At 49.5% G+C, this 27,463-nt stretch overlaps 1 protein-coding gene across 2 annotated transcripts in view; it reads right to left on the reverse strand.

Annotated features, from left to right (window-relative positions):
• The window catches only part of RXRG (retinoid X receptor gamma), a gene marked incomplete at both ends in the record, with an annotated part of 42,319 nt that overhangs the window by 4,837 nt on the left and 10,019 nt on the right, over positions 1-27,463 (reverse strand). The window contains 4 exons of one of the 2 annotated variants that reach the window (XM_082484699.1): positions 5,496-5,675; positions 6,366-6,510; positions 9,743-10,002; positions 19,947-19,995. In XM_082484699.1, the coding sequence (XP_082340825.1) occupies positions 5,496-5,675; positions 6,366-6,510; positions 9,743-10,002; positions 19,947-19,995 (634 nt within the window). Of the gene's footprint in view, positions 1-5,495; positions 5,676-6,365; positions 6,511-9,742; positions 10,003-19,946; positions 19,996-27,463 lie in introns of those variants that run through there. The other variant, XM_082484698.1, reaches the window with a different exon arrangement.

The following is a 27,463-nucleotide window of genomic DNA, read 5'->3' on the forward strand; positions in this document are numbered from 1 at the left end:
TGTCACATCAGTTTAGCTCATTGCTGGGAAGAAATGTCCCAAAACTCCAGTCCTGCTAGCATCGCTCCCTTGTGTGAACATACAGCACCAGGCAGGGTTCCAGAGTGCCCCGTAGCCTGTGAGGGACAGCTATGCAGCTGGCCAGGTCTCAAAGAACAGCCCGTACTGAGCTGTAGGCATTTATCCACCTGAAACTGAAGATTCAGTGGGGGAGAAGGTGGCTCCAAAGCTGGCCCCTGCCACGCAGACATCCGTGCTTCGCTATCCAACAGCTTAATGCCTCCCTCCCATTAGCTAAGCACCAGGCAGTCAGTATCCAGAGGAGTGGGAAAACCACCAAGGTCAAAGGATAAAGAGTCCTTTAAGAGGACAAGACCTGCGTAAGCATCAGGAGACACCAAGGAAGGGACCAGCTCAGCAAGCCCGCAGCTCACAACAAGCCTGCCAGAGAACTCAATCCCCATTTTCTCAATTAGGTAAGCGCTGCCGGAAAAAGGGTGTGACAAGGTTGTAGGTCAGATACTTGGATCAGGAGATTTCTTTCCCATTTGTCTTTTTAGTTCTGCTGTTTGCACCGGTGTCAGGAAATAAGCCCTTGCATCAGCCTTGCCTTACCCTGGCTTACGTTAGGGTGCTTTCAGGGGAAGGACCAATCCATGGAACGTTCCTCAGCACTGAGACTCAGGACCACTTTGCAATACTCAGCACTTCCCTGTGTTAGCAAGGTCTTGCAGCCTGTCCCAGTGATGATGGGGGATGGTGAATTGTGTGGCAGCAGAGACATGAGGGGTAGTGATAATTTGGTAACAACAGTAGTGTCCGAGCATGATCAGGTGCGAATTAGGGCTTTTCCCCCCAAGAAAGTGGCAGGACAATTAGCCCAGCTGAAGTGCATCTATACTAATGCACGCAGCATGGGGAATAAACAGGAGGAGCTGGAGGCCGTTCTACAGCAAGGAAACTATGATATAGTTGCCATCACAGAAACGTGGTGGAAGGACACACACAAGTGGAGTGCTGTAATTGATGGCTACCAACTTTTCAAAAAGGATAGGCAAGGAAGGAGAGGTGGTGGGGTGGTCCTCTATGTTAGGGGCAGTTTCGAATGTCTGGAACTTAACAGTGTGGATGACAGTGTTGAGTGTGTATGGATAAGAATTAAGGGGAAGGCCAATAAGGCAGACATCGTGATGGGAGTTTGTTATAGACCTCCCAATCAGGATGTAGAAAACGATGAAGTATTCTATAAGCAGCTGGCAGAGGTCTCACGATCATCTGCCCTTGTTCTTGTGGGGGACTTCAACTTCCCAGACATCTGCTGGAAATACTACGCAGCAGAGAGGGAACAGTCATGGAGGTTCCTGGAGTGTGTGGAAGACAACTTCCTAACACAGCTGGTGAAGGAACCAACTAGGGGAAGTGCCCTACTGGACCTACTTTTTGTTAACAGAGAAGGTCTTGTGGGGGATGTAAAGGTTGGAGGTCGCCTTGGGCAGAGTGATCACGAAATGATAGAATTTTCAATTCTTGATCACGTAAGGCGGGGAGCCAGCAGAACCGCCACCTTGGATTTCCGAAGGGCAGACTTTAGCCTGTTTAGGAGCATGGTCGAGAGTGTCCCTTGGGAGGCAGTTTTGAAGAGCAAAGGTGCCCAGGAAGGCTGGGCATACTTCAAGCAGGTGCTCTTAAAAGCACAGGAGAAGGCCATCCCCATTTCTCGAAAAACAAGCAGACGGGGAAGAAGACCAGCCTGGCTAAATAGAGAACTTTGGCTGGACCTTCAGGAAAAAAAGGAAAGTTTACATTCTCTGGAAAAGGGGGTTGGCAACTTATGAGGACTATCAAGATATAACAAAGCTATGTAGGGGGAAAATGAGAAGGGCCAAAGCTCAATCAGAACTCAGCTTGGCCACTGCAGTTAAAGACAATAAGAAGAGATTCTTTGAGTATATCAATAGAAAAAGGAGGACTAGGGAAAATGTAGGCCCACTGGTGAAGGAGACAGGTGCCCTAGTGGTGGAGGACACAGAGAAGGCAGAGTTACTGAATGCCTTCTTTTCTTCGGTCTTCACTGCTAAAGCTGTCCCTCATGAATCCCATACTCTGAAGGCAAAGGGGGAGGTCTGGAGAGAGGAAGATTTTCCCTCAGTTGAGGAGGACCGGGTCAGAGACCACTTGGCCAAGCTGGACATTCGTAAGTCCATGGGCCCTGATGGCATGCACCCAGGAGTGCTGAGAGAGCTGGCGGATGTTATTGCTAGACCACTCTCCATCATCTTTGAATGGTCATGAAGAACAGGAGAGGTGCCTGAGGACTGGAGGAAGGCTGACATCACTCCGATCTTCAAAAAAGGCAAGAAGGAGGACCCAGGGAACTACAGACCGGTTAGTCTCACCTCTGTGCCTGGGAAGGTAATGGAGCGACTCATTCTGGATGTCATCTCCAAACACGCTGAGGAACAGGAAGTTATTGGAAGCGGTCAACATGGATTTACCAAGGGTAAATCATGCTTTACCAATCTGATAGCTTTCTATGATGTTATAACTGGTTGGCTGGATGAGGGGATAGTTGTAGATGTCATCTACCTTGACTTTAGCAAGGCTTTTGACACTGTCTCCCATAACATCCTCATTAGGAAGCTGAGGAAGTATGGGCTAGATGAGGTGACAGTGAGGTGGATTGAGAGTTGGCTGTGGGACAGAACTCAGAGGGTTGTGATCAGCAGCACAGAGTCTAGTTGGAGGCCTGTAACCAGTGGTGTCCCCCAGGAGTCAATACTCGGTCCAATTTTGTTTAATATATTCATTAATGACCTGGATGAGGGGACAGAGTGTATCCTCAGCAAGTTTGCTGATGATACCAAACTGGGTGGGGTGGCTGACACCCCAGAGGGCCGTGCTGCCATCCAGCGTGACCTGGACAGGCTGGAGAGCTGGGCAGAGAAGAACCTAATGAGGTTCAACAAAAGCAAGTGCAAGGTCCTGCACCTGGGGAGGAAGAACGTAAAGCACCAGTATAGGTTAGGGGCGGACCTGCTGGGAAGTAGCTCTGAGGAGAAGGATGTGGGGGTCGTGGTAGACAGTAAATTATCCATGGCCCAGCAATGTGCCCTTGTTGCCAAAAAGGCCAATGGAATCCTGGGCTGCATAGGGAAGAGTGTGGCCAATAGGTCGAGGGAGGTCATTCTCCGCCTCTACCCTGCACTGGTGAGGCCACAACTGGAATACTGTGTCCAGTTTTGGGCTCCCCAGTTCAAGAGGGACAGGGAACTGCTGGAGCGAGTCCAGCGAAGAGCAACCAAGACGATGAAGGGATTGGAGCATCTCCCTTATGAGGAAAGGCTGAGAGAGCTAGGATTCTTTAGCCTGGAGAAGAGAAGGCTGAGGGGAGACCTTATTAATGCTTACAAGTATCTAAAGGGTGGGTTGAAGGAGGAGCCAGGCTCTTTTCAGTGGTTCCCAGTGACAGGACGAGGAGCAATGGGCACAAGTTAGAACATAGGAAGTTCCGTTCAAATACACGGAAAAACTTCTTTACGGTGAGGGTGACAGAGCACTGGCACAGGCTGCCCAGGGAGGCTGTGGAGTCCCCTCCTCTGGAGATTTTCAAGACCCGCCCGGATGCAGTCCTGAGTAATGTGCTCTAGGCAATCCTGCTTTAGCAGGGGAGTTGGACTAGATGATCTCTAGAGGTCCCTTCCAACTCTGAAAATTCCGTGATTCCGTGATTCTCCCAGCTGGGAGGATGTGCTTCCCAGCGCTGCCCAGCTGCTGGGGAACTGGCAGCGCCCAAGGAGATGGCTCAGTGGGGCATCCAGTCTGGCGCTGGTGAGGGAGGGAAACACATACACGCCAGCCAAGTGGGGGAAGCAGTTGTCCTCTTTAGGGTAATGGACAGGAAGAAGCCAGGGAAGCACTTCTAAAGTCATCAAAATCTTAGTGGAAGAGTGAGCACGCCAAGGAAATACCAGTCCCATCCCTCAGCCCTCAAACTCATCCAGGATTCCTTGTTCAAGCTGCAATCTGTCCCCAGTTTCTGCAGCTCCCAGAAAGCCCCTGTGATTATTACAGCCAATCCCCCGTAGGATCCACCAGGATCCTGGGGTTTAAATTTTCACGCTCTGCAAAGGAAAGTTACATTGACATCCTGGTCCTCCAAATCATTTTGCACCCAGCTGGAAGGGAGAACTGTGCCTGGGATTAGGTTTTCGATTCGAGCTTCGTGTTTCACAGTCTCCCGCTGCCCTAAGTGGTTGAGGAAGCACAGCGTTGATGATGCTACAGGGAATGGGGTGAGGCTGAGCCTGTACCCAGCGTCACAGCTTCTTCCCCAGGCTCTGCCCTGCACCATCTGACCTCCTGCACAGGGATTAACTTGCGTGTTCTGCAGGGGGACAGTGTGGCCTGCAAAAGGGACAGCTATGCTGCCTGCTGGCACTCAGCCCTGGAGGCAGCACGGTTATTTCATCTTGAAAAAAGCAGCTGAAAAGCTGTACTACTTGTCACTACCTGACCTTGCATCTGCCAGTATAATTTGGGAGACAATAGAGCTCAGCGGTCCTTGCTCCACCAAAGGAGCAGCTAGCTGCAGGGGACAGAGGTAGACAAACACCTATGCCTCTTGGCTCACCTTTCCCTGCAGCAGAGGTTTACTCAGTGGTGACTTTTACTGACACTTTTGCACTCTCCAGAGCTGTGTGGGAGAGAGGCAGGGCTGCAGGACCCATCACAGGCACGTGTCACCCTCAGCAGCTCTTGGAGGCTTCCTTCAGGTCAGTGCAAAATCCCTCACTTAAGTCCAATTGCCTCAGGTTGGACCCTTGCTCCAGATCAAAACCTTAGGTGGTTTGCAACCAGGAACACGGTCCTTTGGGGATTTCAGTGAGTGTACGTGGAGTATGGGAAAGGCTGCGTGAACTGCTTCCATACAGCTCTCTCCTGCAGCACCAAACCACCACAGGATGCAAGCCGTACCACAGCTCAGCTCCGAAGATGAGGTTAAGAGTGGAAATCACAGAGAACCATAAAATAAAAGGTATAAATAAATCATCCACCCTTATCTTTCAGTGCAAGAATTAGGTGACAAACGGAGCCAGCAAGCCGAAAATGAAAAAGGAGGTTGCTGTTCACAGAGGAGACCAGCAGGCTGCAGGACTCCTCACTGTCAGGTGATGTCCACAGCAAAGGTTTACAGGGGTTCAAGGGGTCCAGGCCATTAAGAGCCACTAACTAAAAGCAAAGCTTGGGTCAAAATTTTTTAATAGATCCAATAGTCACCAGCATGTGTGTTTAAGAGGGATGTGAAGAAAATTACAGTGCAATAGCTTCCCCAGCAGCCTCATTTCTTTTACTAAACAAGGTCAAAAATGCCCTGAAGCTGTCAGTGGGGGTTTTTGGAATGTTCCAGCCTTGGAGGGCCACCAAGAGGCAGATTTCCCCTAATGAACCTAAGGAAAATTTCTAAAAGCCTATTCCTTCCACAGGCCTGCACATACCTTCCCTCTTCATCCCCATTGCGAGGCACTTCTGATAGCGGCAGTACTGGCAGCGGTTGCGTTGGCGCTTGTCTATGAGGCAGTCCTTGTTGTCACGGCAGGTGTAGATCAGGTCCTTCCGGATTGTCCTCTTAAAGAAGCCTTTGCAGCCCTCACAGCTGTAGACCCCATAGTGCTTCCCTGGGGAGGCAAGGAGAGGCCATCAGTGGGCAAGTGGGCATCTGCCCTTGCCTCGAGCGTGAGAGAGCTCGAACCAACCCCAAAGATGAAAAAATGGCTGCAGGGTATCACCTTATCAGGCCTGACTTGGTTTTAAGAGCTCTTAGCAGGAGTAGTGACCAGCTGCAGTCAAGCTATAGGACCACCACTTTCCTGTGATAAGGAGGGACCGCATCCCAGGGGAAGGATACGGAGCCGCATCTTCGCTGCAGTGCAAGTGCAGAAAAGCCATAGGTAGCAAATAGGGTGCACTGATACGGAGGGGGGCTGCAAGGCACGGCCAGGCTACGCATCTCAGGGGTAGGAGAGAAAACCCAAGCAGAGCCAAAGGCCAGCTAACACAAAGCACAGGTAAATAAGACCTCAGCGGTTTTTATATATTTACCTTTGATAAACAGGGACAAAATATAAAATGAGATCGTACACGTAAGGGAGAAGTGCATGGCTTTTAGGTTTGCTCTCTGTTGGGCACAGCGCAACTAATCTGCCAAACAGCCTGCTCTTGAGTAAGCCAGACCCAGCTATGCATCCTGCAATGCCAATATGGCCCCAGTGAGCCTCCGCAGTGTTCACTCCTGCGCGAGCCTCGCTTCAGAGCACCAGGGGAGTTTTCATTGCACAAAGCCTTCCCCAAGAAAGAAAACCTCTTACCTGAGGATCTGTCCCCACAGATAGCACAGATGTGTTTGGCTAAGGATCCTGGGCTTGTAGATGGATAATTCACGTTCCCAATCCCTGGGAGACCTGGCAAAGGCTTGATGTCCTCTGAGCTGCTGACATTGTTCAGGATGTTGAGCTGCAGAAGCAGAAGCCACAGGACAGGGTCAAGAGTCATACCTCAATGAAACCACCCCCAAATTGAGCTGACCCCTCCCTTGCTGCCCCTGCTGGGCTCGTCCCACAAGCTTATCCCCAGCAACTCTACGGGGCTGCCATGGGCAGACAGACATCCCCTGGTGAATCCAGCTGGAGGGGTTTAAGCAGATGCCTGGTAGCAGATAATGCCTCTCACCCTGCCCTGATGCTGTCACCAAAGCCAGGACTAAGCAGAGCTGGAAAAGGGCAGGCAGCAACCCTCAGCTGCTCAGCTACAGCCTCCAAGCGACAGTGCTGGTGGGATCCTGCCTGCTTCATTACAGGATGCTGATCACCGGCTGCTTGCAGCCTTGAGCACTAACAGCTTAGTAAGGAACCAGCCGGGCGATTTGTTGCAATTAAACCTGCACTGTTGCATGGCTGGGGGGGGGGGGGGAAGGGCTGTAAAGATGTTTTTAAAAAAAGTGATAAGCTGGTTAGCTTCCCTGCATCACGATAGGCAGATCTGCGTAAATGCATGAAAATGTGGCCATCTTGGTCACTCCCTGGGACTCAGGTTCCCAAACACTCACAGGCTGGAGAACAGAGCAGATATGGTGTCGCCAGGTCAAAACAAAAGAAAACAAAACAAAACAAACCAACAAACAAAAAACCCCCATACCCAAGGGAGCAGACTGAGCACCTGAAGTCAGCTGCAGTGAGATGTAGGCGAATGGCCCAGAGCCCCCAGCTGAGATCCCCAGGAGCTGCTCGTGGCCGCTGCAAGTTAAAGGTTACAAACTGACATCGATTAGAGACCGAAGCCTGATGTTGCCCAGGGCTTCGTTTTATTGCTATTTGCTTTTGAGCTGTTGTTGGCAGGGCAGTGAGGATTAGGGGCCATTGAGCATGTCCTGTCAAAACCTGTCTAGGCAGAGCAACATCTCTCCAAAACCACCATCAAATCATCTTTCCCATTGCCATGCTTTGAGGTCTAGGGACGGTTTCTTCATCACTGAGCTTGTTTTTAGCAGCTGCCCCAATTTATCAGCTAAATTTCATCTTCTCAGCAAGACAGTAGAAGTAGGGACAGAAAATAAGGCTTCGGATAAAAGTCCAGCTACAGACTTCATTACAGTCTCCATAACATCTAAACCACTAGACTTCAAGCACGTTGTTGTTCCATACATGTTTTTGCAAGTTCTCCATTTGGTCCAAGAAACTGCCCATTTCCCATGAAAAAAGTATAATATTTCCACAGGGGATTTCAGCAAAGAACAAGAAAGGTTCATCCCATTGGGGTTTTTGCACCTGTCATTAGAAAAACAAAAAGATGAAGCCCGTTTTTATCTTCTCTCACCCTGTCCCTTCATTCTAAAAGCTTCAACAGGCTGGCGACATTGGAAATGCAAATTATCCAGCAAAAATAACCACATTAGGAGCCAGCTTGTTTTGCTGCACTGGAAAATAAAAGTGAGAGGAAAAAAATTGCCCAGAGGCTCACTCTCCCCAGCAGAGACCCAGCCCAGGCACTGGGAAGCTGTAAATCCTAATGCTTCAAAATCCGAACTTGGTCCAAGGAAAAGAGAAATCAACCCCTTCCTCCATACAAGTGTCCAGCCACCTTTTTTCACCCTGGAAACTTCTTGGCAAGATGCTGATCCAGGAAGAAAATTTTATGGTTTAAAATGTTACTCAGAGCTCAGGTACCACCTTTTTGTTCTCTCCTGCTGCACATTGAGACAATAACAGGGAGAGAGGGTGTATGTGGGGGGAAAAAACGGGGCAGCTTTAGCCATCAGTGTCTTCAGAGCTTGACTCCTGCAGGTTAAGTGCAATCATGTATGATATCTGGGACAACGGCTTGAACCCAAATCCATTAGTGGCCTCCCTGCTGAATCCCCAAGGCCCAGCTGTCTCCTTGCATTAGAGGCAACACAAATGAAACCTGTTCCTCTGAGCTGGGAACTTGGCACAGTGCCTGGATTGGGGAAACCACTTCCCAGAGCATCCCGAGCCCCAAAGCAAAGGTTTCCATGCAGCCAACGCTGCCACCAGCTCCACCACCACAAAGTACTTGCCCTGGATGCCACAGGCACAAATATTGTCATGTCAATGGGGAACAGTCAGGTGGTGCAAGGGAAGGAAGGATGCCCAGCACGCCTACTGCTGACAGCCCAGACCCATGCAGGAGTTGAGGCTGCTGGTGAAAGGCAAGCCAAACCTGCCAAATCACCCTTATACTCCCCTCAGAGCTCTTCAATGCCATCCCTAGATCATCCTCTCCCAGCCTCAGTGGCAGGTGCTGGGAAGAGCTTCAGACAGACCATAGAGAATGGGCAGCAGGGTCTGGAGCTCAGGGACCATCTCCTTGCTGCCTCTTCAGTGGGAGCCATGAGGCTCTTGAGCATTCCCTACCTTCAGGTCCCACTAATAAAACACAAAGTCTTGTTAATAAAAGGCAGAATTTCCACTTCGATCTGCTCTCCCAGAGCATTTCAGCACACAATCAAAATCCCACACTGCCACCTTGGTCCCAGCCATGCCAGAGGTGGTGCCAGGCACTTGGGGCAGCCTGTCCCTGTCCCTGCCCCACAGAGCCACCCCAGGAGGCTCCCAGCCCATCCATAGCTCTGGGGAGGCACCAACCCCAACCGCTCGGTCTCCTCCCGGTCTGGAGGGGAAGCCTCATCACGTAAGTGAGCTCAGGCAGTAAGGACAGGAGCGTGTCATTTTTCTTCAGGCAAAGTTTATATGCAACACAGTATGCGGCTGGCATTTAGCAGTAACATTTCTCCCTCTATAGAAAGTCTGTCTCCTTTCCAAATAATGAAACAAAGCAGATACCCTATTACAGGAGGAAGGAGAACACTTCACATGCTGCAGCCCTTGGCCATCCTGCTTATTTCCATGTACAGTAGTTCGACACACTGCAATAGGTGCAGTGGAGGGGAACTGGATGGCACCCATGGTGACAACAGACCTGGGAATTAGCTCTGTCCCCTTACTGTGAAGGGATTTTGAAATATATACAGGTGTCTTCTCTGTGTTTGTGCCATGGGGATTTATGCAGAAAGATTCACATGTTGGAAATTGTTCTTTACGGTTGATCTCCCTAAGTGGCCAAAACACACCAGATTCTACCAGCCAACCCACTCCCTCAGGTTTTTGAACTGTACCCCATTCTCCGAGCACCATGACTCATAGCAAAACAAGTGTGTACATTAACCTACCTGCGGATTGGCGTGTGTCACAAAATTCATGCCCGGGGCTGAGGACAGAGCGACGGGGTGTGAACCAATGGAGGACGCGATGACTCTGTACGGCGAGCCCAGCGCGTTCACCGGAGACCCGATGGCATTCATGGGGGACGGCAGCGCCCGAGAAGCGTTTGCAGGGGCCTCGAGGTAGTTGGGGTGCCCGTCCACCGAATTTCCTGTGGAAAGGCTTGATGATGGGCTCACAGATGTGGAGCTGGCATGAACAGGGGAATCTACAGGGAGAAGCAGAAAGATTAAATACACTGTGAGCGAGGGTGACTGTACAGCGATCAGCTGCCCAGCCTTGGTTGTGTGAGCTTAAATGCTGGCCAAGGCTCAAAGCCAACCAGCAAACATGCCTTATGCTATAAAGGGAAAGAGCAAAACATTGGTTATGGTACAAGAAATAGAGTTACATACAGCAACAAAACATATTATGAACAAAACATATTTTTTTTACTGAAAAATCAAATCTTCCTTCACTGCTTCAGTGCCTCAGCTGACTTGGAAGAAGGCACCGCTGCCTGCCTGCCTGCTTCAGGCTGTTCCCTCAGGTCTCATTTCTTTTGTCCAAGCTGGCTCTAGAGGCAGCGCACATCTGAAACCATGAAATCCCCACTGACCAGGCTGGAAACCCTAAATGCTCCCCATGTGTTATGAAGCACCTTTGCTCCCCTTGGTTCAGGTGTCGTGCTCAGCAGGCTCAGGCTCCTCTTCCCATAGATCAGCTCTTCCCCTTCCCACCCACTTACCTCTCCATCATGCTATTTCACATGTTTCTCCACTTCTCAAAACTTAATGCCAGCATCTTCAGGAGGAGCTGGAGGAACACAGGACAGAAACTGCCCATGACATGCTAGCAACACAGATGACAGGACAAGGCACCCACAAAATATTTTGGCCACTACTTTGCCTCACTTAGTACGAGGCAGAGCAGAGACTGCAGCCACACAGACATGCCTAGGCAGATGGTCTCACAGCCACAAGGACAGAGGGTTTCCTCCTTCCACGCTAAAGAGCTCCAGTGCAAATTGTCAGACTGAGTCTCACAGTAGATCTCATCCCCCATGAGATCATTCTGCCCTTGAACCCTGTTGGGGAAGAGGTGGCATAAAAAGCGATATAACCTCAATCACTGCCACTTCAGGGCAGTCTCTGAGGCTGAACACCTCCCCCAAGGCCTAAACGCAGTCTTCCATAAGGTCAATCCCAAATATTCAGAGAGTATCTGGGCATTAAATGCCCACTAGTCCTGATAGGTTATGTATCTAGCTGTATTTTAAGGATTTATATGACCTTTTCTCCCTCCCCTAGAATTTACTAACCCCAGTTAGCATTAGCTGTCGTTAACATTTCAATGAACCATTGTTTCTCTGTTGGCTTTTCAACACAGGAGTCCATTCCCTGGAGTAGCAAGGCAAAGATGTTGTCTGGGAAGGTCACACAGTTGGTTTTCCATGGCTGGCACAGAGGATGCCTGTTCCCATTGCATTTGCAAGTAAGGCAGCGCTTTGGTGTTTTGTTTGTTTGGTTTTTTTCCTCCTTTTAACATTATTGCAAAGTTATTTACGTGACAGTGTTTGTTATTTTACCTGAAGTAACAATCAAATCTGATTCAAAGGGAAGACGCACAATAAAGACGGGAAAAGGTCAACTTGCTGAATAACATTAAAGACATTTGTCAGAGTCAAGGAGGACTCGATCTGCTGTTATCAACCCACTTCAGACTTAATTCTGCAGAGGGAGGGGGAGAAAAGGTCTTTGTCAATTCTTGCCTTGGCTTTTTGGATCAATTCTCCCAGTGGGAAAGCGATGTGCAGCAAGAGGAAGCCAGCTCAATGACAGCCGTAGAAGCCTTGGAGGCAACGAGACGGTCTGGAGGCAGAGCCAGGGCTCCTGCCTGCTGCTGGAGAGAGAGTCACCCCACGTCCCCCTGCCACCATCATGGAGACACGCAGCCTGTTTTCTCTTAGTAGACAGCAAAATCCCTACCTTGTAACAGCTTCCAAGCGCAAAAGCCTTTCACCCCAGAGACAGCTGCCAGGAGAGCCTCTAGCTGTGGGCAGGAGACGTGCTATTTGCCCGGCCCCCACCTTACCTAAGCACTCAGCTCACAGAGGCACCTTGGTTGTTTCCTGAGACTTAAAAGGAGCATCCTGACTTGTGCCATTATCGGCGTCAGAGAAAAGCGAATGCATTTTTCATCACCTGTGGTAGTCTGGTACCATAGCATGCAGTCCTCCCCAGCATCTGTAGCACAAACTTATAAAGAAATTGTTTTTATGCCTCTTTAAACAACTAGATAAACAACATTGCCTTTGAGGATTCCTCAGCTTGGAAAATAAGCTACTGAAGGGGAGATTGGGCAGAAATCTATCCCATCCAGACAGTTAAGGAGAAGAATAAGTCTTCATCCTTTTCCATTAACACAGAAAAGGGCATACTTTGAAAGTATGAAGATTTAAACCAACAAGAAAAGACTCCCAGGAGAGTTATTTAACTGTTTGCATTTACACCAGACCTTACGGAAACTCCGTCACCACTGTTTCTCCACTAGAAAGGCTCCAAGTTTCACAAGGAGCCAGAGCAAGGCTTTCACCCAAGGAAACTGCTTGCTGTGGTAAGTCCCATGGTGTGCTTGTGTCCACACTGAGAGGTGACTGTTCAAGGGCTATGGCCAGGGGAATCCCCTAGCCCCCAGGATGGGATCAAAGTTTGAAGCCAGGAAGCCTGGAGGGCTTGTGCCAACCTTTTTTAACACAGCAATAAGACACCAAAGAGGAAGCATGAATGCATGAAGGAGTGTTTGCTTGGAGGGATGGACAGATAAATGAGAAAATCTATAGGAGCACACACGGGTGTAAAGCTGGGCTCTGCCAGAGCCTGATAACACAAAACAGTTAACAAGCTTGTTCCCAAGGTGCCTGGTCACGCTGTCCTGCCAGGTCTGGGACAAACCCATTGGTCAAAAAAAACCCCAACCAAACAAAACCCAATCAATTTTAACTTTCCTTTTACCAATGAGCAATTTTATCCATTTGTTATAAATTGTAATGCAAACCCCATTTAGGAAAGCAGAAAAAAAAAACAAACAAAAAACAAAAAACACACACACACAAAAAACCCCTAACCAAAAATCACAGCAAAGCACTCCTGCAAGGTGGTCCAAACTTTGACTTCCAGTCCCTCCCTGGGATAAGTTTGCCGAGTCAGTCCCTGAGGGAGAAGAAATGCACCCTCCCACACCTGCGCAAAGACTTCTCTCGGCTGCTCATTTTCAAGCTGGAGTGCTCCAAGAGGGATATAAGACGTGACTGCTACCAGGTTATCAGCTTGTGTGAGGAACAATTTGCACGGCTGGCAGAAGGTGTGGGGGAAGGAAGGGCCATGCCAAGGCATCCTTGACACTGGGGTTACCTGTTCCCTGAGCTGAGTACCCTCAAAGTTGTTTCAGTCCAAAGGAGCCAGGCTGGCTTGGACAGTGCAAACAGCAGAGATTGCAAGTCTGATTAATTTTGGTTGAAAACAGTGCCATGCATCTCCCAACAGAAAGGCTGTGGGCTTGCAGGGATGAAATGGCTTTCCTCAAGGGGAAGGAAAAAAAAAAAAAAAAAAGAAGCCTTTTTCTCCCATCACTTGGAGGATGAACAGAAACATCAGCATGACAGCCGAGTGGGACCAGCAAGGAGCTGCTCTGCGGTGGGGAAGCAGCTCTGGGATAGAGCGGAGGGGACTGGGGTGACGGGACTGGGTCCTGCGTGCCAGCCGCGGCCGGCCGCCTCCTCCTCTCCAGCGGCATTCGGCACAGGTGACATTTACACAGACCAAAGCGGGCCCGGAGTCTGTCCATCAGGTAATGCGAGGTGACAAGCGATGCCGGGGATTCGGCCAACTGCGATGGGGCCCCGCAGAGCGGAGGGCAGCCCTGCGTCGGGAGGCGAGGGCTCTGCGGCTGGCACAGCCCCTGCCCGCGAGCCCCGAAGGCAGCTCCCAGACTGGCCAGGTTCCCCCCCACGTCTGCTGGGGCAGACTGGCTGAGACCCTGCATCAAGCATTGGGGCTTGCTACTGCTTTTACCCACCTACTGCAGATTCAAGACCAGCTTATTTCTTCTGATCCACAAATGGGGCTGTTCATGTCTTTCTCCCCTCTCTCCCCACCCCCCCTTCAACATTAACGCTTGGACAAGTCGTTTCCTGAAGAGAGGTTCAGGGAAGCCTGCTATCATATTTATTTCTCTCCTGGAGAAGCAAGGGAAGAGAGGACAAGAGGGAACTGACTTCTCTGATATCTCACTGCAAAAATGCAGCGTCCAGAGAACCCAGTGCCTCAGTCAACCCTCCATGAGCTCTCTTGTACAGACACATACACGCATTAGCCTTCTCTTCATAGGAAGCAAAGTTTAAAAAGAAGAAACTTGCTTCTGGGTGCTTCACTGTTTCAAACTGCCTCTGCAAATGCATCACATCACCTGCTGCAGAGAGCAGCTGTGGGTTGGAAGTGTGCACAAAGGCACAACGTGCATCCTATTGCTTTAGCGTTCAGAATAAGGATCATATCTAATGTCAGCATAGACAAGTCTGTTAACATTAGCAAAAATAATGAGGGAAGACCCTAAGAACCACTCTGTTCTCTGCATTTTAAAAACAGTGCCCTTGAGGACATAAACAATACTCACCCACCAGCTACTGAAGCTAAGCAAAGACACAAAGCTTTGACACTCCACTTCCATCTGTGTTTCACCTCCACCTTCACAAAATCCTAATCCAGGGTTGGGAAACTTGCATGAACAGCCTCACAAAGTCAGGAATAGATGAACACCACCTACATCACAGTAGATGCGTAGGTGTCCGACAGATACTCCTGCAGACCACAGAGCTCCAGATCCACCGCACTGAAGCTAAACAGCCAGGTCTGGGCTAACACAGCTAAACTGGTCCAGGACCAATTCTAGCTCAATAAAGCCAACTTGGATACCTCTGTGCTGTCAGTGCTTCACAGGTCAAGCTGGGCTGGGTGTGGAAGCAAAGACAAGCTACAAGGGCGCAGAAGCAACCACAAATGCCTCGGCAAAGGCAGTGGGAAGAGAAGTGTCCAGCCTGAAACCGATAAAGCTGTCTTGATTGTCACCCAACTAATGGCAGGAAACATCAGTCTCAGCAATTATGTTTGAGCAGAAAGTGGAATGAGAATGCAGGGAGACCAGAAACGTCCAAGTCCTACATACGCTACTTAACCAGCACGGGTTGTGGGTTTGTTTTGGTTAATGTCCCTTCAGCTCTAACAGCTAGCAAAGCATTGAGAGGAAAGGTGTCGTGTTAAACACCGGGGTCTTTCTTCAACTAAGGCCTAAAGCAATCCTACCTCCAAAGACCTGCAGATCCCTGGCAAGCCTAGAGATGATGATACTTTCAACCTTCACGGTTTTGTTTTTAATATCAGAAGGAATCAAAAGCTGGAACAAACTCTTCAAATAACAAAAAAAACATGCTTGCGCTTCTCAGGCTTCAGATATACACAGAAAGGCTTCATTTCATTGGCAGGAAAAATTAAAGGTGCAAGTTGCCCCGCCTGACACACGACCAGCAAAACTTTGCAGATACTTCATCCTCCACAGATCAGAGAGCACCAAGAAGTGGGAAGAGACATGCAGAGAAGGGCTGATTTCAGCAGAGGAGCACGGGTGTGCGTGGGAAGTACAGCTTGGCAGGCAGCTTGTCCTTGGGGATGACCTTCAAGGGGAAATACCTGTGAGAAACACTCCTGCAACTGGATGCAGTTATGTAGCAGGGAACCCATGTTAACTGGAATCATACAAAGTTTTGCTGCTATGACTGCAGAAGTAGTTTTCATTTAATACATGGAAGCTAAACTGAAAAACTATTCCCTTTCTGGTGATATTTTTAACTGTCCAAGCAGATTTCCACAGTCAGTACAGATTGCCATGCTAATATCCTACAGAAAGGTTATTGGTTTTGCCTTACTTTTAAGGTCCAGTAACCTTTGTGATTCCATCTTTCGACTCAACTCTGAGTCAATAAATAATGCAGCCTTCCCCCGACAGCTAACATCACAGAGGAGCAAAATTTTTGGAAGCGTGCTAGCACGTATGCGAGCAGAGGCTTTTGCAACAGGAATTTGCACAGGGCAGGAGACCAACAAGCTGAAAAAAGTTTCCCTCAGCTCTCCGGGTGGTGGGAAGAGCTTCTCCCTCTCCTCTCAAGCAATGCTCCTGTGCTGCCCGTGCAAACAGGGGCCACCCAAACCCTGGCCCCCAAGCAGCAGTGGGCTGGAAGCACACGAGATTTTCACCTGCCCTGGTGCAGGCTCAGCATCAGATGCTATTTTGAGGTCTTGGTCTGATTTGACTGAAATTGGACAGTGGTTCAATAGCTTCATATGTCCAAGGACATTTGGAAAAGACACACCTGCAGTGTAACCACATATTCTCCTCCCCAGGAAGCCAAGCTAAGGAGGAGGGAAGAAAGGAGCATAATCCACAGGAGCTACACAGGCTTTGCCATGACTTTAACAGGAACCGTGCATTACAGGGTGACTCTATGGCTATGGTGATCTTGCCAACCAAAGATGCCTTTAACAACAGCTTGTCAAGTAATTAAAATAAGGACTGCAAGCCAGAGTTACCTTAATGTATCCCATCCCCCTGGTGACTACAGTAACACACAAGAGTTGGATCAAGTTTCTCATCTCCAAAGAAATAAAAGTTGTTGAATTTGAGGCCTGAAGGGATTTTCATGATTGTCTGACCAGATTTTCCACCTGGCCAGTGGGATCTCCAGCATGGCATCCACCAGGAAAACACATGTACAAATTCCTACAGTGGTCTTTAAACGCCTGGAGAGGCTACAGGTCCCCTTCAGAAAGGATATAACTGGTTGCAGGGTCTGTGGCTGCCCCAAGCAACTGAAGGCAAGTGTCTCCCACTTTAAAAAAAAAAAAAAAAAAAGGAGCTGCCCAGTCACTGGATTTTCTCATATTTCTGCTGGGTCAAAGAGCCGTCTTCCACCTTCATATGTGCAGTTATAGGTATGGACATGGCAAGCTGTGGCACCCAGGGAAAAAGCATCCTGCAGGTCACAAAACCTGGGACCATCACAGATGAAAATGGTGCCAGCCAGCCAGGCAGCAGCCCCACTCCAGGCACAACCTGGGTTTTCCTCTCCCTATCCCCCAAATGACCTGGCCTAACCCTGCTTTGCTTGGGAGAGCTGACAAGATTGCAGCCGGAGGTGGTGTGGCCACAGGCCAAGTTACATGAGTACTAATAAAAGAGACTTTGTGGAGGAGCCAAGTTAGTTCTTGGCCCAACCAACTGTGCCAGAGAGTGCTCAGAGAGAGAGGACAGCCAGCACAGCATCTTTCCTTGCCCTGGGAGCTGGGGTCTGGATGAAATGCATCCTTCTGGAGGATAAAACCACATTTCGAAACCCTTTCCTTGCTCCTATAGCCCAGGCTGTGAAGGCAAATCCATCTGCCTTAGTGCACATCTCCTGCTTTAGATGTGTAAGGGTGACTCATCTGAACGCTTTCCCTGCTACTCTACAAACCCATCAAGAACACTTCAGAGTCTGTCCTTTTCTCATTGCAAATGACGTGCTTATTACCAATTTCTCTATATACATTCTCAGCCAAATTCGATGGTGTTATTCAGACATTTAAGAGCAAAGTGACAGGTACACACCATCATAAACATGTACTTTATTTCTAACCTGAACGCAGATAAGATTAATTTAAAGCATATGTAACAGTTACTTGAATGCAAAAAAGAAGAAAGGAAATACATGCTTTTTTTTTTTTTTTTTTTTTTGCTGTTGTGCTCCAAATGAAGCCCAGGATTTCAGAGCTAAAGGAAATCTGAATACAATAAGAGCTAGACATGCTGAACAGGAGCAGCCACATCACCTTAACTCTGCCCTCCAGCAACACAGTGCAAGAACAATGAACGCAACAAACTGACAGTCTAGTGTGGACCCTGCCCTTGTCCCCCATCCTGATGTCCCCCTTCATGGTGACAGCGCAGGTAGGACAAGGAACAGTTTCATAGCTACTTTTAAAGGAGGGGGAGCAGCAAAGACAATGAACATATTGCAGACCTGGCAGAGATGCAGGTTGCCTGCATGGGCTTTGTGGTGAGGATCCCAAGGCGGTGGGAATCTGCCACACCACACCACCATCGTGATCCCCCCGGCTTCATCCCTCTCAAAGCCTGAGCGTCCTCTCACACAGGCCATGGGCTCTAAAGTTGTCCAGCTAGAGCAGCAATTGCCTCCTTGTCAAACAGCCAGAAATCCCTCTCTGCAGACCCAACAACCCAGGGAGAGGCAGCCCCCACACTACCTGCAGGTCCCCCAACCCCTCAAGCTGTCTTAGGAACACGGGAAACCCTCCAGCTTTGAGGGTGGCATAGATGTGACCTGCAGTTCTATAGCGTCCAGAGAGCATAGCACAGGCCAGAGTGACTGTTTTAAAGCAGCCAAAACAAAACTCGGCCAGTGCTTCTGCCTCTCTGTCAGTGGTTCACCTGCAGAATACACCTCTGTTTCTCTAAACCAGGTTAGAAGCAGGTTAAAACACCAGTTAAATATACTTTTAAATTAAAGTTGAAGTCCCAGTGTATTGAACGGTTGGTGGGCTGGAGAACAGTGCCTTCACCTTTACTGGTGGAACAGAAATACCTCTGTTCCTACTACCAATTTCCTCTCCTAGAAAGAGGAAGGCTCTGCTGAGCGCTGTGACCCCTGTCTCTACAGGGATCTGTGCCTGGTTCCTATGAAGATCAGTTTGAATGTCACTTTTCTTTCACTTCCTTGTAAATTTGTAATACTCAACAAATTAAACACAAATAACACTTCCATTGTTTCACTCTTATTGCAGCAATAGGAGAGAGTTTGGCTGGTTCCTTAAAAACACCAGTGAGCAATAGATTCTTCCAACAAGTCGTCTCTTTTCTGCAGAAACTGCCTTAAAAAGGTATTTTGGAAAGTCAAGCGCTTGTGAAACTTGGGGATGACTTGATGCAATACCAAGGACTTTTCTGGAGTTGGAGAATTACCAGAGGTGAGCATTTGGTGCAAGAGGGAGGAAAAAAAATATATACACGTAGCGGGAACATCCCATGCGCAATCCAATGTCTGCGCAAACCTCTTCTCTAGCAGAGAAATAACAGATTGAGGTATACAGCCTGGGGACCTCCAGAGCAAGTCCTGAAGGCATTTACCCGCCCTGAAGGGCTGGGAACAACTTGAGTAGTTTTCCAGAGATACTAAGGCTTTGCACATCCACAAGCGATGATGCACTGTAACTTCCCCGGAGCGGGATCAATATTTTGCCAGCAGCCAACATGTGGGTGCTCCCAGCCCCTTCCAGCCAAGCACTCCAACCTGCCTGTTCCCTGCCTCAAGTGGAGAGCACCCTACAGCTCCTCACACATCCCTCATGTCAGGACAAGAGGAATAACCTCAGATAAAAATAACGAGTGAGCCCCAGTAATTGCAAAGCCCGTTTTCCCAAAGAGCAGTTCTGGTTTCTGCAACTGGGGCTCGCTCACGGCTGGCATGCGTAGGGGTATTGCAGCTTGCAGCCATGCAGACACAGCCCTTCGCAGACCGTTGTCTTGCTGTGCAGCCTCATTTGGCTAATCTGACACAGCTTCACGCGATTATGGTGGTATCTGTGTCACAAGGGCAGGAGACAGCCACTGGGCAAGGAAGGAGCCCTCTAGATTTTCTTGGGCGCTGTTTTATGTTTTAAAAGTAATTTTTCCCTCCGACAACTTAAGAAAAATGCAATTGGAAAGATACTTACTTGGTTTGATCCTATTCTTTCAATTAACAGATTCAGTCCATCACACGCAAACACATACATGCATCCCTTAAATGCCATATACTAAACTTCAGAGCAAAGAGTCACAGTTTGATTCAAGCCTGCATAATTTCAGGCAGCCTGGTTTGGCTGCGTTGAAGTTCACAGCACATACAATCACAGGACCGCTTCAATCATAAGCACACAGGCATCGCAGGTTACAGCCACACGCGAGCTAGGTTAAACACGTTTTTAAATTCCCTTTACTCCCCCCGCCCCCCATACTCCTACTGTGGGATCAGTTCCTCCACCTAACCCAGAAGGCACAGATTGCAAACGCAAGTAAAATACTTACTGCCAAAGCCCGCAGGAAACTTAATGAAGTGAGGATAATTCCCATACATGTTTAATCTTCAGTTCATCTCTTGCCTTTCTAAGCACAACTGCCTCCTCCTAACTTCAAAGCTGCCTGGAGCGTGGCGCAGCCCGCCGGGGTCCGGACATGGCTCTGGAGGAGCAGAGGCTCTCGGAGGGTGCCGGGGCAGCTGTCTCCTCCCGTGGCCTCATCCTCGCTTCACGCCGGCAGCAGCTGCTCGCCGGGATAAGACATGCTCTTGTTCGCCACCGCTCAGGGCTGGCTCCCGTGCTCAGCTGTCTCGGCTCCCTGTGAATTCACGGCGGACCGTCCGGGTAGCATAATCGCCCAGATAAGACGCCGATCAATGCATGACGGCTCCGGTATAGATCAGAAATTGGGGGAGGGGGGGGCCGGGGGAGACGTTAGGTTGTTTAGGGGAGGAGCATCGTAAAGAAGGAGGGGGGTGCTTTGCTTTTCCACCAGTGAAGACTCGACGCAGTTTATTAGTTATACGAGCCCCAGCCACGCGGAGGTGTTTTCCGGACACGCAAAGGGCCAACCCTTGCCCACGGGAGATGGTGCCCTGAGGATGGGACGGCTGACAGACAGAGCAGGAACAGACCTGCAACCATCCCAGTGCTTTGGGACTAGGACTGCACGGGGCAGGGAGCTCTGTGCTCCAGTCCCACATCAAGCCTTGCCTCAGCTGTGCTCCCGGCATCAAGTCTTGGCCCCCACGGTGCTGGATTGCAGTCACCCCTCGGAAACACAGCCAGGGATGAGGAGGACCAAGACTTTCTTAGGGCTAGCGGAGCTGGAAGCTCAACTCCCCTCCCCAACCCCATCCAAAGCGGTCCAAAAAACATCCAAACCACCCCAAAAAAACATCACTAGCCAGTTGCTAAAAATGTATGGGATGAGAAGAGGGGGCTCAATCTGTGCCACATAGTTCACAGCCATGGCAGCAGAACGCAGTAGGCTTCAGACAGTTCCATGAGTACACCCACAACTTCAATTTAATGCCCACCCACCCTGACAATGCAGTACTACAGAAAATAGGTAGAAATAAGCAGAAACAAGCAGCCAGTTGCCAGACTGAGGCAAAGCCACTGCCTTCTCCGGTGATTGGTACTCAGGATGGGGAGCAGTCCCAATTCCCTGCCCAGCAAGCCCCCCAACTGCTGCAATTTTGGGGAAGAGGGAGGGATGCAGGCAATAGTACAGCCCACTGTTTCTGGTTTCTGATCTGAGTGACCTGGGATGAAGTCACCTCGAAAGAACGGAGGAGGGAGGAATTTGGCCCAAGGCTGTAAAGTGAACAGAGACCAAGGTCTGCACTGACTCACGTGCAGGGCCCTGTCGGAGAAGGAGGTTGCAGCCCAGCCATTGGCACCAGCCACGTGGCAAAGAAAGGGGACACAGGGCTGGCAAGGGGCTCTGCCTTCCCAGAGAGGCCACAAACCACTCCTGCATATAGGATGGGGAGCACGCCATGCAAGCAGCGAGACAACAAAGAGGGAAGAACAGCAGATTAGGATGTTTGGCATCCTTCAAGGGCCTGCTGGCTCTTGGCCCCCTCCAGGTCACCCGAGGGCCCATGCTGCCCTTTGGCACTAAACATGCTACAAGGGGAAGTCATGCAATATGGCAGCACCGAGCTGTTCACAGCATCCAGCCGCAGCTCAGGCAGATGCTGACTGAGGCGCTGTCAGCCCCGAGGTATTGCGTGTGCAGGAGATGGAAAGGTTACCCTTGTTAGCTCTGTTTCTTGCTTCGCCCTGAGACATTTCTGTACCCATTTCTCTCTAGCTGGAGAGTTTAAGCAAGGGAAGGTTGGGTTTTGCTTGGTGTGTCCCTCCTCCCCCCCCCCCCCCATATTAATGATTTTTACATTATTTTTAAAAGGTGATTTGGCTTCCTCGCATTTCTGCTGTGAATCTGTTTCCGAGTAGCTGATAACGCGCAATATCAGGAGGACACCATGCCATGGATGCACAGCTCTTTATGGGCAGCAGGTACATCAGAGCAACTCCAGGACTTGGAGTTTATCTGGGCACAGGAGCCTAACAATTGGGAGTACATCTCCAATTAGCAGAATGAATGGATAACCAGCCTGGTGTCAGGAACAAGGAGGTTTGGAGGCAATAGTATCAGTGTTCTGCACAGCCCATTAGCTGTGGCTCAGGTACATATGCACTGTTTTTTCTCACAGTTTAAAAAAAAAAAAAAAAAAAAAAATCAGTATTCAGAGTAGGTTCTACTGAGGCAAAACACAAGTAACTGCAGTCTTGCGGAGGGAATACAAACAGAAGAGATCACTCTTGTATCTTCTATCTGGCCACCTTTTGCATCTCATTTGTTTTATTGCACAAACATAAATGGGACTGCAAAACTGTCTCAGAGGAGGAGAGGCAGCCAGGCAGCATGCTTACCCGCCCCACTCACAGCCCACAGGCTTTGAGCTCTGGGGAAGGGAGACCAGAGGGTTTGATAACCAGCACAGGAGCATAACACAGCAGCATCTCACTGTGTGGTGCTATGTCCTGTCCCTCTCCCTGTTCAGCTGAGCTTGTGTCCTCCCCTGCCACCATCCCAACATACAATGAGGACATCTCCAGTGAACAACCTCAGCAAGGGCCAGCCATCCTCCAAGTGTCCACAGCTACATCCAGGTGTAGGAGCCATAGGCACAGCTCCTGTTTCAGTGGGTGCTGCCTCACACTCACCTACGGGTCTCTCCAAAACTCTCTCCACTCTGCACTAATCCAAATGGCATCAAGTCACTGGCAACCACAGGGATTTCTAACCCATAGGCAAAGTTTTCTGTTTCGGGATAACGCTGGCTTTGCCTCCAGTGCTGTCCTTTAACAGCCACACCAGGGATCCTTGTTAGGGGCAGGGATGCCCCAAGGCCCTGCAAGAAGGGACCCAGAGGACTGCAGAGGAGCCGGCTGCAAGGTGGCTTGTTTCAATCTCTGGATAGAAAATTGGATTTCTCAGCAGGGCAAGTTTTTCTCCCCACTGCGACAAGACTGAAAGAAACATTTTTCAATCAAAAACCACAACAAACAATCTGCTTCCAAAAGAAGTGATTTTCACACACACCCCCTCAATAACATCCAAGACTTCCACAGAAGAGAGAGACTTTGTACAGCTTCAGGCACAGCCTGCCAGAGGGATGTTTCTCTGATTCGGTGTCAGGGAAAGCTCTGGCACGATGGGAAGCTTGCCTGTCCAGCACCCACCCAGAGACCTTTCCCATCATCTGTCCATCACCCTGCAGAGACACACCAGGGCCATCTATCTCCAGTATCCACCAGCACTCAGAATTGAGCCACTATTTCCAGATACAACTCCACCCTCGCACAACAGTTTTGCTTCCATCTGCTTGAGTTGCACCTTGCCACCATCTCAGCCTGGCTTGTCCCTTGTCCTCAGGCTGGATAAGAGGGCTGTGCCCCCACCAAGCAGCCATGGGGCAGAGAGGGAGCAGAGCTAGCTGCACGGCCAGTTCAGCCCTGGCAGCACTGGGACAGGGAGGTGTGAGCAATGAAGCGGCTTTGTGTTTTAAGCGCCAACCGTGCTGAGATTTAGTAGTAGCATTAATTCTTACCAACCACACGGGATCTCAGCAGCTTTAATTCCATGCTAATGAAGTTTTAGCGAGGAATTATTTTTATTGATCTGCCCAGAGCAAAGAGCCTGATTTTAGTCCAGCTCTGCCAGCACCCCCTTCCCCATCCCTCTTTTCTTTCTACCAGCTTAGAAGAAAGGGGAGAGGAAAGAAGACAAAACAGCTCTGAGCTCCTTAAAAAGGTTGCCAGTCCCAAGCAGTAAGTGGATTACTTTATTGATTTTTAGCAGATCTGGGTTAGTGAGTGCTTAGTGCTGCAGAACACATGCACACACTGAGCAACTCCAAGGAAACCCCTCCAGGCCTTTTCCTCAAGTAAAGCAAGCATTGGGCAATTCATTTTAAGGACCACCATGGGTTTTGGGATATGGCGAGGCTCCAGCCCCTGTACCCAGATCAGTCTGTGACGTACTCCAGGAACGAGCTCGGTCTCTCAAGAGGTACTGGAGGAACATACAAAGGCAGCCCCTCAATTTCTACTAGAAATAGCACAAGTTACTGCTTCGAATTACTGAATGCTTTCTATTTCCTCTCCTTATTATGTGAAAGGAGAAGACATTAGGGTTGCCACTGTTATTTTAGGAAGGAAAACCATTGCCATGGGATGCCGAATGCCATTCAGCAGCCACACCCTGGGGGGCATCAGTCACAGTGGGACTCCCAATAAAGCAGTGCTGATTGAAGCCAACTGAGATATTAACATTGTGGTTGGGTCCCCAGTTCACCCACCTCCCCATTATTTTTCCAAGGTGAGTGTACCACAGCTAATATTTCAGCAGCATGTTGGAATAGCATCTCAAAGACCTCCCAGCGCTACTCCATCAAGGCTTTCGAGATGCTGGTCTCTGGACCCAGACCCTAAACTTGTGAAGGCCTAAAGTGGAATAACCTCATCCCACTCTGCCCCAGAACCATAAAATCTAGATATTACATATGGTTCCTATTCCTTGCACATTGGACTGAACCAGGAATACTCCAAATACGACCAAGAATCCCATCAGTCCCTTATCCCACCTCTGTTTAAAGGCAGAGGCATCCTCTGGTTGTGCGTGTGGCAACAGCATATATAAATGAAAAGGTTGCAACCCTCACAACCCTACAGCTGCACGTGAACCCTCCTGACACGCTGCTTTGAAGCTACAGTCCCAGAGAAAACCCACTGCCCACAGGGTGCCGATATTAGAGCTGGGACTCCCTTCATGTGGGTAGTTAGGGGCAGCAGGGGCTACCAGGCTGAATGCCCCAGGAGCCTAAATGCCCATTCCCCTCCCTGCTTGCCTCCGAGGGAGGACACATGGACACCAGGTGACATGCTCAGGGCCAAACAGGAAGTCAATGGCAGAGCAGGGACTTGAAACTAGGTTTCTCAAGGCTAATAAACAGACTGAACCAGCCTCATCTATCTGCTGTACCAGTTGGCATCGGCCTGGGACTGGCAAAAGCCACCAAAAGCAACATGTCCCCTATGATTCCTTGGAGATGGAGAGGAAGAGAGCTACTACATCATCCCTTCCCCACCCAGCCTTGCTCTTTCTCACCGCTGTCTCTTGTAAAGCAATAACCACAGACACCAAGCTAATAAAATTAGCCCCAGAGCCCCAGCGGGCTAATGCAATTACCAGCAGCAGCCTATTCTAACAGCAGCACCACAAACACACCTGCAGTAACACAGCCTGCCCCCTCCTTCTCCTCAGGCCCGCCCTAACTCTCTGAGCCCCGTGGCTGCCACTCGCCATAGGTACCCTCCCCAGGGCCTGGAGGGCATGGGCCACCATCCCCAGTGCCAGGTTGCTCCAGGGAGGACACTGCCTACCTTGCAGAAAGCACCGTCCCATGCAGCCAACAGCAGGCTCCGAGGGTAGATAATTCCCAGTTTGTTTAAACCTAGGGAGACCTTCAATTACCAGCACCGTAATGAGGCCCTCGACACTAATCAGCGGTGTCACCAAATCCTCTTACGCCTGCCTAAGCGCCTCCAGCAGCTTTGCTGGTTGCAGGGCCCAGCTGCCCACTCCTCCCAGGGAATTACCTCCCCAGGCAGGCACCAGTGGTGGCACAAGCACATTTTGACACAGATGCAGATGAGACACTCCCAGGCATTTCTGCAAGATGACGGGGTGACAGAGACACCAGAACAAGCCATCTTCCCAGCCCAGAAGGCACCTGGGACCAAGCCGGTACCGGAATGGGCAAATATTGCAAAATTACTAGAGGAGATATTTTAATGCTAAAGTTCCTTATTTGAGATGCAAAGGGCAGGTTTATATCTGTCTGTTTCTGAATATGAAGTGTCATCTATACCATCAAGCCAAGCTCATTCTCTGGGATGCTCTAAGAAACTTTTCAGCCCCTAACCACGGATGGCAGGTGACCCCGTCTCGCTCCACTCCTCTGCGCTGGCACTCATTCGCAGGGCGACGGGCAGCTCCCTCCGCACATCCGTTCTGACTCACGCTTTCTGCTCCAACAATGCACTTTTTAATATCACGCGAGGAGCAAAAACAACAGGTCCACTATAACGCCGAGATATCCTGAGGCAGAAAATCCATTCGGAGCCCAGCTAGAGAGAGTCAAGTCAATTAGACACTTTCTAGGGCGTCAAGCCACCAACAATCCCAGCCTTTGTAACAGCGAAGAATCGCTGCCTATGTGCTTCCCAACGACTCCCCCTTGCCAGAGCAGAAAGGTCAGCAGCGGTAGCGTCATGGAAAAGCATGCAGCAAAGTATTCCTGGGAAGGTGGATCCAAAAAAATAGCCATTTGGACCCTCTGGAATTTTTTTTTTTTTTATGGTCAGAAGCATCCATTGCTTTGGATTGGGTTCGCAGGGGAATAAGCAAGCCCATAATACAGGAGATTTGTGCTACATTAGATAGAGATTTGGGCACGCATTGTATTGAGGAGCAATGGTTGGGTCAATAGAGTGTTCACTCAGGTTTTGGGAGCTCGTGGCTCCCTACCTGCTTTCAGAAAAGTCACTCCACCTTTTTAGCTTTGCTGGAATAAAGATCACAGAGACAAAAAAGTAACCGCAATACTGCAAGTGGGAGAATCACACATCCCTCTGCACTTCAAGATAAGCACCTGACTTCTCTTGTCAGTGTTGCAAGGCACCATACTGGGCTCTAAAACCAGGATTCCAGGTTGAATGAGGACCGAATGAAGACAGGATTTCTATGGGCAAGTGCTAAAGTCACTCAGATCCAAAGGCAGGTCTCTGACCAAAAGGCCCTCCTGTCCTGAGAAGATTTTGGCGGGAAACGAACGCTCATCTCTTAACAAAGTCCCCTTTGATGTGTCATTTGGTGTTCAACAAGGGGCTTTCAAAGGACAAGTGAAGTAAAGGTTCACTTTATAATTCCATGATACCATCCTGCAAGCAAACTTTCCAATCAGAGTGCCAGAGGACATAAAGGTTGTCATTTAAATGCAAGCCCCTCTTTAACCCTGCTGTATACACGATGTGAAGCAAAATGCCTGCAAACAGCTAGACTACCTTCCTGAAGACCAAGATTTCCTCATCTCCTGAAAAAAAAGTTCTCAGAGAACCCTTGGAAGACACAGCCCATGCGACCGCCTGCAATTTTGCCATTTTCCCACAACAACCATTTCTCAGAGGAAATATTTCAACAGAAGATATTTCCTTGACCAGGTTAACCCTTGCAAAGACTCTAAAACACGCTATCCTCAGTAACAAAAAACCTACAGATTTCAGGGCTTCTCTGGCTACCTGGAAACAAACTGAATGAAAATCAGTCCCCCTACCTATCTCCGCAGAATTCCTAGAAAACTTTCAAAAAGCCTTCCCCCCCCCCCCCCCCCCCCCTCCTGGATGCAGCTCCATTCTTCATTCTCTTTTGCTGGCAAACCTGGATGTTTG

This window comes from Vanellus vanellus (genome assembly GCF_965231255.1).
Source record: "Vanellus vanellus genome assembly, chromosome: 5".
Taxonomy (NCBI): Eukaryota; Metazoa; Chordata; class Aves; order Charadriiformes; family Charadriidae; genus Vanellus; species Vanellus vanellus.